At 39.9% G+C, this 13,603-nt stretch overlaps 1 protein-coding gene across 3 annotated transcripts in view; it reads left to right on the top strand.

Annotated features, from left to right (window-relative positions):
* Positions 1 to 13,603, top strand: part of NRG1 (neuregulin 1) — a 95,960-nt gene that overhangs the window by 59,734 nt on the left and 22,623 nt on the right. For all 3 annotated transcript variants that reach the window (XM_062512880.1, XM_062512879.1, XM_062512878.1), the window contains exon 2: positions 9,361 to 9,490. In XM_062512880.1, coding sequence (XP_062368864.1) covers positions 9,361 to 9,490 — 130 coding nt within the window. The remainder of the gene's footprint in view (positions 1 to 9,360; positions 9,491 to 13,603) is intronic.

Below are 13,603 nucleotides of genomic sequence, written 5' to 3'. Positions count from 1 at the left end.
ACTCATTCTCAAGCAGCGTTATAAGCAGCAACAATTTCATACCTCCAGGCAGGAAATTAAGGAGGGAAATGAGAAAACGCCTCTTTCCTGCAGAAAACTCTTTCTCTGATAGGAATTCTAAGTGCTTTGACAGTTTGCAATGAAAGGACCCTGCTTAGAGAGTCCAAAGGATCTTGTTATAAGCAAGGCATAACCTAGTAATGTCTCTCTCCGTCACTCTTCTCTGGAGAGAGAAGTTCCAAACAGGGAAGTGGCAAGTCTGTAATTTTCAGAAAAAATGGGTCCTGTGGCTATGCTGGTGGATAGCACAGTCAAAATTTCCCTCTGCACCCACCCAGAGAGGATTTTTCTCTGTGGCCTCAATGAGCAACTCCCAAAGAGGACAGGAGACTGGACACTCTAGCAGAGCCTGCAGAAGAGACACAACAGCTCTGTCTCAGATTTTACCGTACCTCTTCCCAACGGGATTGACCCATTTCAAGTTAAGGAATAATTTTTAACAGCAAACAGCAACCTGTCTGCAGGTTATATTTCAAAACTTTGTTTTGAATTGTACATTAAATATAGAATTTTAAAAAATTAAAAAATTGAAGGCCTTGGAAATCTCTGGTGGAATACAAATATCCAAGTAAACTGACAAATAAATTCATTATTATTTGTGCATTAGAAAGGAAGCTGTCTTGATAAGCTTTCTTGTTCTTTACTTATCTTCATACCTGCCTGTCTATTGGGAATCCTTTATTGTAATGCTTTCTTATCAAAGATATCAAGGAGATATTCAGCAACCTGTGACCAACCCCTTGTGTTTTCTAGAAAAGTTGCCTTTGCAGTATCTTTAACTCAAAACTGAAGGTTTATTTCTGCACTAGTGTGTGTCAGAGCTTGTCATTATGGTTTGTCATTAAGGGCTATCATTATATCTTAAAATCATTATGTCTCTGCTACTCTGCTCTTCCCTACCACCCAGGGATCTCAGGCTACTTAAAAAGATTGAACTCCAGTTGTCTCTAGGTTTAGCACATCTCCTTTCATGCCTCACGTTTCCAGAGGCTTCCTCTCTTGACCACTTCCATGAAGCAGAAGGCCACGATGAAAGCAACAGATAGTCTTCTGTGCTTTGGGGATGGGAGCATGGGGAGGGAATATGTCCTCAATGACTTTGAAAATGTGCTTCAGAGTCAATGAAAGTTTGTTTCATTGTGGAATTAGTAAGCTATATGTTTTCCACTGCAGCATATGTAGTAGGAGACAGATTAAGGGGTGCCTAGGAATCCTGGACTGGGCAATTTAAATTATTCAAGGAAAGGTTGCAGACACAGTCTCCTCTTACCAATTTATTTACCATGAGGTATTTCAGTGGGCAGATCTTGTTTTCAACAAGGCTAAACATTAAAGGCACTGTGCTGAAATCCATTATCCTTCAGAAAAAAACTTTATAAAGGCACAGGGGGAAATATGGAAGTGAATGTGACAATAAATTAAGCAGGTGCTTGAGTACAATCTTAAACTTTTATGGGCTTATTGGCTCACTTTTAGGTATATTCTTGCTGCAGTGCTTTCCTGAAAGAGGATTCATGACAGGGATTATCATGTTGAATTTATATGAGACATAATTTGTAATGAAAAGCTTTCATGCTTCCTTTCATAGGCTGCTAAATAGTCTTTATTATCCCTGCTTCTCTATTAGTAGATAGAACTAAAGAGGTAAAGACATTTTGCACTGATCTGCACAAGTATAATTGGTTACTTGGAATTAATGACAAAAATCCTTCAGAGGATAGAAGAGCAAGAATAGATTTTGACTGACTATGTTATAATGGAATGAAATTATTTCAGTACTCAATGTGATAAGGAAATAGTTATGTCAGTATTACTACATATCCATTAAGGCAAACTTGATGGTACCAGATGGAATCTGTAATACAATCCTCTGCCACAGTAACTTTCAGGACTAGTAAGACAGCACTGCTACCTGAGCTGAATCTAGCTGCAGCTACTCAGATCTAGATTTTCTGCCAAAATTTATTTTTGTAATTGAATGTTGGTTATAGCACAAGTGAGCTAAATGATTAACCCCTCACAGAAAGCATCATATGTGGACTGGAATAGAGGAAGAAAACATCCAGAGTTTGCATCCTGAGGCAGGGAAAGCAGTTTAAGTACAGCTGTACTTGCTGTCTCATTTCTCAGGAAGCTTGCTGCCATGCCAACTCTGCAGTAGGATTTGGGTAGCTGGCAGGACCTTAAGATAATGTTCAGATTCCCTCGGGACATTTTCTTGAAGGACAGCAATCTGTCTTCATAATCTTCATCATCTTTGTGTGTTTGTCCTTTCAGTTCTGTCAAGGTTCTTTTTCCCCACTTTTCAAGTAAAAAGTCTTCTTGAGTTAAAACCTTCAGGTATGGTGGTTTGCTCTATACAGAAATGATGCTGTTTGGATTAAGGTGCCCCCCACACTGTCTTGCAGAACTGGGACATTTGGGACTTGAGGAAAGAGCCCAAATTCTCTACTTTACTCTCTTGACTCCAGTCCTCCTGCCAGCAATTTGATTTCCATATAGATCCTGTCAGTCATGTCTCCAGGCTGCAATGCTGCTGCAGATGGTTGCAATAGCACCTTTCTTATTGATTATAGAGGGTCATGACAACAATGGGAAAATGTGATCTGCCCAGTGATTTGGTGCTGTCAGTTCTCCTGAGGTTGGAATCTATGCCTAGGCACTCAGCAGAAGATGGCTTCTCACCTCTCCAAAGCTGTTTTCTCTTCCCGGTGAAATGGCTCCTTGGGAGAAGGACTAACAGAGGAGGAACTGGATTACCAAGGCAGGTCTTGCTTTGTGAAGCTCCACCTTCACTCTAAGTCTCCTTTTCAATTTTGACAGTCTCCTCTGCATCTGCCCTAGTGGTCAGCAGCCTGAAGAGACCTCTCAGAGCTCTGTGGAAGAGCTGTGAGATGCACAGGAGTAAGACACACATGATGAAGCACCTCCTAACAAATGCATTAATGGTTGTTTGGCATGGGCTTAGCCCATTATTCAGCCCATTACTTCAAGCCCAATGAGTTATGTACCTTACCTTACTGCACAGTGAGCATGGAAAAGAGGCCTTTTGGCCTCCAAAACAAGGTGAGCCAGCAACCTTTTCCTACAGTTTATTTGGCCACTCACTTTTTTCTGCATGACGGGATGTTCTCCAGTACAAAAAAGGACTCCACACTGAATAACGTTAATTGTATAATGACATTTGCATTCAGCTCCTTGTCTGCTGTCTGCTTTAATCTAAGGTCTCTAAATTTTCAGACCCTCCCACCCATTTGGAAGGTTGTCTCTCAATAGTAAAAGCACTTCCTTGTCTATCTGTCAGTTTAGCATTCCTGAGCTTAGACGCATTTTTCCTGCATTAGTCCAATTTACGCATATTTCCTCTGCACCTCCTTTCTTTTCTTTTCCTTCTGCCCCTTCCTACGACATACATTTTTCCCCTTGAGATGCTCCAGTCTGTCACTGCCTTGTGTTTTGTCATTCATGTCTCCCTTCCCCAGGTGAGGAATGTTTTCTAAAGGCTCTTGCAGACCTTTTGCTTATCACACCACCCTCAAGTGAAAGCTGACATCTTTCACAGCAGTGAAAAGTATGCCTTGTCTCAAAGCTCAGTTTCAACCAGGCCTTTCCCATCACTAGTATTCTTCCACAGCCTGTGTTTGCCACCCTTCTGAAAACCTCCTTCTGCAAGCAGTAATTGCATTTCCTCACTTACAACTTGTGAACTTCGTGTGTCTGTGCCCATGCTTTCTACCATCTCAAAGTTAAATGAAGCAAACAAAAATTGTTCTTGATCAACAGTGTTCAGCATGTGTCACCTCTTGACCCTCTCTGGTGAGCCAGATGCTGTGCAGGTCTCTCAGCTGTGCGCTTGCCAACTGGGTCAGTCTGTTGGCCTGTTGGGGAGGAAGCGATCGGGTGGTGCAGCAAGCTGAAGCGTCTGTGCTTTGTTTTTCTTCTTTTTTTTACTTTTTTCACTTTGCTTTGCTAAGGTTGGATTTGTGAAAGGAAACTACCACTAAGTCCATGTCATAGGCGGAAGAGGGACATGCCGCCTTGGTTCAGCAAGAGTTTATGTGCTCTCAATCTTTCCTGAAGTTTCTATCTTGCAGACCCGGCGATTTCCTGTTTCCTTCTTGCTGGCCATGATCTTCACAAAGATAGTGCCAAACTGAGAAAGTACTGTCTTAGGGCCAGAGAACAATTCCACTAGCTTGCAATAGCTTACAAGCATTCAATTCCAGCTGCTGACTGAACAGATCCTCCTGTTCTGTGGAGGTCCCAGGAATCTGTTACACTGCATGTTATTTGTGAAGTGAGAAGCTGAAAAAAAAAAAATCTAACTGGATTGAACAGCCAGTTTATGGTATTGAATCACAAAAAAAAAAAAAAAAGATGAAAATTTCTGAGCAGCCCCATGAAATAGGCTGTAACTGCCTCTCTCATATAGAGACTTGGTTGTTTTGGAGGGCTTCTTTCTCTAGTGTTTTTCTGTTGCTGTTGGTAGTTTTTTTAAACCTTTTGTATGTCCACAGCTACATAGATGCAGTTCCAGGTCTGGAACAATTAAATATGAAGGACTGTATGAAATACATCTTTTTACATACCTGGTAAAATAGAAAGTTTTGTCTCTTCAGAAAGGGGCTAATTTTTTATTGCTCTCAGGTTTTGGCTTCTCTTCTCCTTGAAAGTACCCATATAGCTTCTGCTGCACACAGTTACACTGGAATCAGCAGCTTTCCTCATTCAGTGCAGTACAGAAATGCCTAGGTTTTTACTCTAAGTACCTTGCAAGTTAGATTCTTCTGTGGGCTCAATACTCAGTGGGAAGAAAATGTAGGTGGTTTCATGGAGATACAGAGGAATTAAGTGCTACAGCCAAGGGTACACAGGAAATCAATGTACCCTACAGATCAGGGATGTGCATCTCTCAACTGCATGTCAGCAAGTCAAGAGGGAGCTGGACTGTACTGTCAAATAAATTAATGAACTTCAGGTGTAGGAATATGAGTTAGTAAAACCAGCTTTCAGCTGGGAGCAGTCCTCTGTCACCCCAAAACTTGTGTGTGTTCACTTTCTCCCCACCTCCTCCTCTCCCTCAGTCCACCCTTCGCTCCATGCAGGTCCCTTTCTCTCCATCAGCATGAGCCACAGGTTCACAAAAGGAGACTGGAAAGGTGCTCATCTGCAGTCCAGTAAGGTGGCATCTTTACCTCCAGTAAGTGGCCTTCCAGTGAGAATGGCAAACTTTCCTTTGTGCTGCAGATGCCACTGTGCCTCCATTGAGTCATAAGCATTTCACTGGCTACCTTGCATGACTTTGAGTGTGACCTCTGATTTTACACCACCTTTGCAGAAACTCACTTCAAAGAGGCATGGATACTATTCTGTTTAGGTTGCAAAGCTCTTCCCTCTAAGTCTGAATTGAGTAAAAGATCCCTTAGGGTTCCTCTCAGCGGACTGTCTCATCTGTGCAGGGTCTGCGAGTCTTGGTGCTGTAGCCACTAAACATCAGAGGGTTTTTTTGGAAAGCAAGAGAGAGGGAAAGATGATGCATTTTTCTGTTTCAGTCCAGAAAACAATGGTCAGAGATTCCCCAGGTAAGAACAGAATTACATGAAGTTTTGTCTGCTTGACATGAAATGAACCTATGGTTGTTTTACAACAGCAATTCACCTTTTAGAGAACTGCTTTTGTGAAATGGGGTAAATTCTATTTTTCTTCTTGTTAATGTCTTTAGGCAATTCCCATGGATGGGAGCCGATCTCATTGTTTTTCAGTTCCATGTGAATATTTGCTTTACGAGTAGTGACCTTGTTCACACTCTCTGCAGTTGCTTTTCAAAATAGAGTGTTTCTTCCTTCAGGGAAGGGAGAGGGAAAGGTAGACTATGCAGTGTTTTCAGATATTCTCTCATGCATATTTTCGAGTTGTGATTTACCTGTAATATATGTAACTTAGTCATTGGAGTAAGCTAAGTGCTTGGTATAGGACTCTAGAACAAAACAGCTTTTCTCTCTTATACTGTATAGCTGAAGAAAACATTACAAAAAATAAAATAGGTACAAATTTTGGCTAGGTGGAGAAGTAGCAATGCACAGATATACATATTCTATAGCTGTGTGTTTTACCTCACCACTACTGGTCATTCCCACTAAACATCTTCCAAGATCATGTCTGCTAGAGATGTATGGAAAGGCCATATTTTGGGGCTAGTTATGGACTGTATGAAATGGACTCTGATGAACACCTGCTCCCAAACATCACATTTCTTCCGTTATGTGATTTTAAGTGAAACCCAAACCCATAGTTAGTGTTTCTTGTATTTAATTGGCAAAGTAGGCTTACAGTGCATACACTGAATACTGGCTACGTGCCATAAAAACTATGCATATTTTGCAGATAAAAATTAGGATCAGAACTAACTCCCCGCAGACTTTTTTCCTCCCTTCAACCCTTTACAAAGCTCAGGCAGACAAGGGACTATGGTGCCAGCAGATCAGTAATGCAGAGAAAATTCTTGTGCAAGATTTATACAACAGTTTTGAACATGTGATGCCCAAAACATGGGTAAAGATACTCCTCACAAATATGCATGAAGACCTTGCCTCATTATATTTCTCTGAGAGCTGCAGATTATTCCCACCTCTAATCATCAGTTCAGAGCAATTGCTGTTGTCCAAATCTCACTTATATCAGCTGGGAAATCACAGTTGACTTTGAAACTCCATAGTCTTCTCAACTGATCTTCTGCTTAAAGAAAAAGCAAGTGAGATTATGGAAACAATTAGAGACAGCTACAAGTCCACTTGTTACTGTATCTACAGTAAAACACTACATTAGCCAGCAGGGTAGCAAATGGTGGTGGTTTTTGGGGTTTTTTTTGGTTTTTTTTGTTTTTTTTTTCAAAAATATTGCACACAATATTGTTTTTTTCCCCCTACCAAATTAATGCACTAGCTTTCTCAGGGACATCCTCAGAGTATTTGGCTCACATTTGAAGTGTGTCCTTTAACTTTATTAAAGGGTGGATAGGCTATCAGCAGTGATAAGCTTAATATTGTTTTTGTGTTGAGACCAATGAAGGCTTCAAAGTATGCATTAATTGTACATATGGAATTTGTTCACCCACATTGTTACATCCTCGGACATGGTATGACATAGCCTGTCATGTCAGACATCTCCTTTACAGTAATAATCCAGGCTCCTTTCAAACCAGCAGAGAAGGAAAGGCTCTTCTACAAGGCAAATCTCCCCATCCAAAGGGAGAGGAGATCCTCAAGGATGGTGGTCAAGCCTCTGACATCGAACATAGAGGATTGTTCACTGCTGAGCGGATGGCAGTCTGCAGGCCAGCCTTTTGTCAACACTGGGTGCAAAGTCCTGTTTGAACTGGTGCTAGCTGCCAGAGTGTCAGACTACTCTTAAAACATGACCCCTTTTCCTGCCCTTAGACCAGACATAAATTTATCCTGGTCTGAGAGGATATAAATCATGCTTTGAGGGGCCAGGAAAAAGGAATGTGTTATTAAGAGGAATCTGTACTGCATGTTTGCATTTCATTAGCACTAAGAGGCCCCAGACAAGATCAGGATCTGTGGAGATGTGACACAATGTGTGGATGCAAGTGAGAAACAGGAGGGAGCTTCAGTTTTGGAAGAAGTCACAGGAGGGTTTTTTGCGGCCTGTTAGAGGAGAACACCCTATACAAGCAAGGCAGCATGGAAGAAAGAAGCCAAAATGGTACACTCTACCAAGTACTGAGTGCTAAAAATGTGTTTACCTGGAAGATAATGGAAATGCATAAAAATTAAATGTGACAGGGACTGTATCATACTACAGTTCAAAATGTGTGTTATTTGTTCATAGTTGATCTGCTGTAGCCATGTTTTCTTAAGTTTCAGTGTGTGCACGAAATGGTAGAATGTCACATGTCACCTATTATAAGTATGCCCCTTGGGTGCCTTTGTCTTAGAAAAGGCTTCAAATATCAGACAACTTTTTTGTAGGTGTTTACAGCTTTCTAGTCAACTCCTGTCAATAGGCAATAGCATTGTTTCACCTCAGGGTACAAACTGTCTTTCAGAAACAAAAATACTGTGATTTTTTATCACAGTAACAAAATTCCCAATTTCTGTCTGGAAATAAACAAATACCATGCAAGAATCTCCACCACTTTTTGCAATTGCAGGTAGTCACTTCAATTAGTTTTAGCCATTTAAAATGTGTGGGCATATTGTCAAGGGTTTAAGCTTCACCTGTAGTCAATACAGACAGAGAGTCACCACCAAAGGGGCTTATCCTTCTCATTGTGGGAAAAAGTTGAGTTGTTTTCTTTGAGCTTATGAAAAGCATATCCTTGACAGAAATTGCATTGGCAAGTCCTAAGGCTGTGATTACTTATCCGTCTCTGGCAGCCTCCCTAAAGGTTACTAAATAAACAATGTTCCTGCCTTCTCTAGGTATTCCCCAAATGCAGCAGGGACTAGGCTACAAAGCACTGTGGTCAGGGGGATACTTCCATTTAATGGCAATTTAGACACCTAATGGTGTTTAGCAGCATTGTTGGCCCGAAACCTCATGCTCATCTCACGCAGATGTGGCCAACTGCAGGAGATGGTAGGCTGGCCTCTGCATCAAAAATTCCTGTGGACAACATGATGGCAATTGTATATTCACAGAAAGGAACAAAACCTCCAACCTCCCCGTTCACCTCCTGCTACAGAGTCAAACCAGGGTAGCCACAGTATTCATTTATGAGCAAGGAAGGAGACACTCAGTATTCAGCCATTCACCCTCTCCTCAGGCAGAAGGAAGTGGCTGGACTGAGGTCGTGAATAAGCACAGGACCTCAGGTTAAGTTTCACTGAAAAATACCTGTTTCAAGGCAATACCAGGAGGAAATATCATCCAGGACCTTAGTTTATTGGGTGCTATATCAGCAATCTGTAATGACTCACACCCCAAAATAACTTGAACACAATTAAAGCTGTAAAAATTACTGCACATAAATTACACATTTTTGAGGAAACAAATAAGTGTTGCAAAAATTTTAGGCCAAACAGGGCTAGGAAAACCCTCACTTCCTCCCAGGCTGAGTGTGGGGTTGTCTGTCTCTGAGTTATGTATTTAAACTCCACTCTCTGGCAATCAAAATACAGGGTCAAGTGATTAGTGCTTGTGGTAGCAGCAGATAGAGAGCTCAAAGGACTTGCCAGATCCTCCCTAACCTTACTTCTTCCCTCACATACAAGTAATACTTACCAGTCAGAAAGAAAAACAGCCTCTGATCTTTGTTTTTATTCTTATCTTTTCCAGCCACTTCCACATCTACAACTGGGACAAGTCATCTCACAAAATGTGACATAAAGCAGAAAGCCTTCTGTGTAAATGGGGGAGAGTGTTACATGGTTAAAGACCTCCCAAACCCCCCAAGATACCTGTGCAGGTAAGAAATCCTATTTGCTTCTTTCGTTGGAGCCATCAGGTTTCACAAATATCTTTTTTCTTTAAAGGAGCACCTGAAAAATGTCTTCTTCTGAACTTGCATTTCTTTATTTTTTAACTACATGGATGTGGAAAAAATGCCAAGAATGACCACCTCTGTGCTCCACAGAGGCATATGAAACATAGCAGAGGCTAACTGGGAAATATTTCTACATGATAGAGGCACAGCATCTTCTATTGGTGTTTATATGGCACAGAGCAACACAATTTGAGCCTTATGTTAGAAATAATGAAAAAGACACTGTAAACTAAATATTCTACATTTAGAAAAGAAAAAAAAAAGTTGTGGAAAACTGCATTGAATACTACATTTTGTACAGTAACTGAACAGTTTCTGGTGAGACTGGATCCACAGCTGTTGTTGTGTTTAATTGTATGAGAAACAATGAATGTCATGGTCACAGTGGAGGTTACTATTTTGGGCGCCGATCTTGTTTCATGGCGCCATATGAGTTTAGTTTAGTGGGGTGCTTGTGCACCTTTTTCAGGTCCTGGTTGTGCTGTATTGATCTGCTGCAACAATCCCTTGCGTCGGAAAACATCCATGAAAAGTTGCAGCACTGGAATTTACTTCCTGTCTGGGAGCATGTCATGTAGCTTTTACCCTTGAAGATGAACTAATCATAGGAACTTCTTCACACTAGCTTGAGAGGAAACTCAGCATTTAAAACTTGGGAAACTTCCTTGGTACCTAAGAGGGCTGAGTGAAAAGGGTCCACTTTTGTAAGGATATTATTGTTTTTCAGATAAAGAGATAGTTGTTGGTGAAGACTGTCATCTGCTGTAACTGCATAATTTTTCAGTCTCCTAGGACTAAAAGTTTAAAAACACTAATTGTAAAGATAACTTTGGTAGGTGAGTTAGGTGACTGTCTGCGATGCTTTCATTAGGCCAGGAAGAAATTGACTGCTTGTCTTCATAGGTTATTTTTGGGTTTTGGGTTTTTTGGTTTTTGTGGTTTTTTTTAAAGGAAAACAAACAAACAAAAGCCAACAAATCTCCACCAAACCTCACAATGTTCTGGTTTACCTGTAAGTTTTCTCTTTTTTCATAGAAAGATGCTGCCTGCACATCATGGGCTTTGTTTTGCTTTGGATTTTCATGGTTTGCTGTGCTGCTGAAAGCAATGAATGTTCCATTTAATTTTAGGATCATTTTTAGCTAAAGTGAATATGGAAAAGTTATATGTGATGAGGATTCTTTTTTGAGAAAGAGAAAGAAAGATTTGTGTTAAATTTACATGACTGTTGTAAGCCAGCATTCAAGATGAGCAGTTTGCTATGACTCTCCAGAGCATGTACAAGAGCCTGTGTGTTTCAACTTCCTATCCAAACATTGTTCAGAAAAATCCAGTGAATGGCAGAGCCGAGCACTGAGCAGACTTGCTAATCATTAATATTGTCTTGGTAGTTTCAGAGGTATCCCATCTTCACTGGTATGGGGACTTCTTTATTTTAAGTCAGACATTTGTGTATGTTCTGTAATGACATTACAGACTGGCTAATTTTTTAATAAAATGTCTTGGAGACATTTGAATAAAGTGGGGCTGTTTTTTCCTATTGTAGACAAGAAATAACCTTTAATTCTGGGGCTGTATTTCAAGGAAAAGATGATTCCCAGATTTGGCAGATGTGCCTCTGCCTGGGTGGTCTGAGACCTATTTGGAAAAAGCATCAGAGCTGTAAACTTAGACAGGGTGAATCTCATTTATAATGAGGTAGTGGAGAAGGATTCTTACCCTAAGAACAGTCAGGGCCAGCACTGTTTTGCAGGGCCATTTGCTATGCCCTCTAATACTTGCCAGAACAAAAATTGTATGTTGTGTAGTAAAATAATGCAATACAGCTACATAAGAAATAAAAGTGAGTGCTTGAAAATGTGTGTACTGGAAAACTGAAGGGACAAAATACAGTTTTCTTCTTATTTCTTTAAAAATAAAGAGGTCCTCTTTTTATTTTTATTTCTATAATGTGTTATTTAGATAACATTACTGTTATCTAAAATAGGTATCTAACCACTACACATTGTCTTCATTGTTCTAAGAAAACAAATCTACTCCAAGAACATGCTTGTGGAAACAGAATGCTTGAAATATGGTACTTGCTCTTCATATTTCTGCCTCAGTAGCAAGTTCACATTTTTCCATATGGTCCATCTGTTGAGAGCAAAAACAAAATTTCTAAAGCATGAGCCATATCATTCTAAATTGGTTTTATCCCTAACCAAAAATCATGACTCAGATTCAAAACAACCATGGAATTTTCCAAGTAATCTCTGGTTTTGTAAATCCCCTATTCTATTAAAGAAATAAAATCTTAATATATTTCTGTTTTTTTATAAAATACATAGTGATGATCCAGACAGGATCAGATCTTGCTCTTCTGAGTATTGGTGTGAACTTCAAGAAAATTCCCTGCCTTCAAGAGGTAACCAAGTGAAATGCTCAAGAAATGTGTGAAAACTTAGTAAAGCATTGCACAGCTACATCTGTGGTAGCATGTATCTCCCCACGTGTATTTTAATTAAGGCCCAAGACTGAGTAAAACAGTCCCCAAATATGACAGATGAAATAGGAAGCTTTGACTGCTTAAATAATCTAATATATAAAATTTTCTGAAGCTTCATAAACATGAGTCCCATTTTGAAAACATCATAGACTTAAGACTGGCTATTGTATGTTACTGGCTTCCTATGAGACAGATTCCGAAGTCATTTCTGTTCAGTTGGAAATGTGTCCCCAAGTTCACTGAAGAGAAAATATTTTAATAAATTCAAAATTAAGACAAAAATTCCTAGCATTTCCTTATTATTTGAAAAACTATATGTGAATATAACATCTGTTACACTTTTAGAGTGTTCTTTTGAACTATCATACCATGAAGGTTGTCATAGTCTGACTAATTGATTTCTGACTTGCAGACATAATCTTTTCTAGTGGTTTTGTTATTACTGACGAAATTAAATTTACAACGGAATTTTATTGGATGAAAATAACATTACTGTCTTAACAGAATTGTGCTGCTGCTTTTCTAAACAGCTAAACAGTTAATTGTGTACTTTTTAATGATGTAGCCATTTTCTATACCTGTCTTCCTGTAAAGGTCTTTGAAGAATAGAAATGGGCAGAAGTTTCTTCAAACCAGCAAGTTTGCAAGCAGAAGTTCCAGAAGTATTCATTCAAGAGACAGGATAGAAATACTAGTTCTGATTTAGGCAATGAAATGGATTACTAAGTGATGTATTTCCCATGGGAAAAAATATTCTTTCCCACAATGCATTTGTTTGTAGGCAGTGAACGGAGCAGAAATACAAGTTCCTTAACCTTTCAGCCATTCCCGTCCTGATGAGAAACAGTCTGATAATATGTGTTCAGTGCTCTCAGGAGTGTCCACTGAACACGTGCAAATTCTGCTCTTTGCAACTACTGTGTGTAGAGGGAAAAAAGCAATTATTCTATTATATGTGGTTCAGTATTCTGGTTTTACCCCGTTCATATAGGAAATAAATGTCGAAGTAGCCTTTTTAAAGGCAGAAAGGAAACTCTCACAGCACGAAGAAATACATTTTGCCCTAAGTTGTTTGACCTCAATTTTTGCTACTGTCCTAAAGAAAAACAGTACTGGGATAATGATCTAGGAAAATAAAAAGTCACAGCAAGAAATAGTGTCTGAAATCTTTAAGTAGGACAAGGTGTTTGGGAAAGGGCACCATTGCAACCTGATTGTGAAAGTATGGTCTACAGGAAACAACCTTTCAAATTGAACTGGAAACAGTGCTGCAGTGCACATCTGAGCAATTAAATGCCTTTAGCATTCACACATCATTATAAATGGACAGGGTCATCTCAGCTTTCCTCTCAGCTGGCCCACCTTGGGCTCATTCTCAAGGGCAGGTGCTGCAGCCCGTTTGCTGACAATGGTTTCAGAGCAAGTATAAACACACCTGAACTGTTTTCAGCACCATCTCAACAGGGCTGACCCTGCTTGGTCTGGAAGTGATTTCAGTGTTGTCTATACCAGTGCTCAAGTTGTTTTCATCACCTCCACAGCTGTAC

The sequence above is a fragment of the Cinclus cinclus genome, chromosome Z (genome assembly GCF_963662255.1).
Source record: "Cinclus cinclus chromosome Z, bCinCin1.1, whole genome shotgun sequence".
NCBI classification, from domain to species: Eukaryota; Metazoa; Chordata; class Aves; order Passeriformes; family Cinclidae; genus Cinclus; species Cinclus cinclus.
Note: the sequence above shows the minus strand (reverse complement) of the source record. Positions and strands in the feature narration are given on the sequence as shown.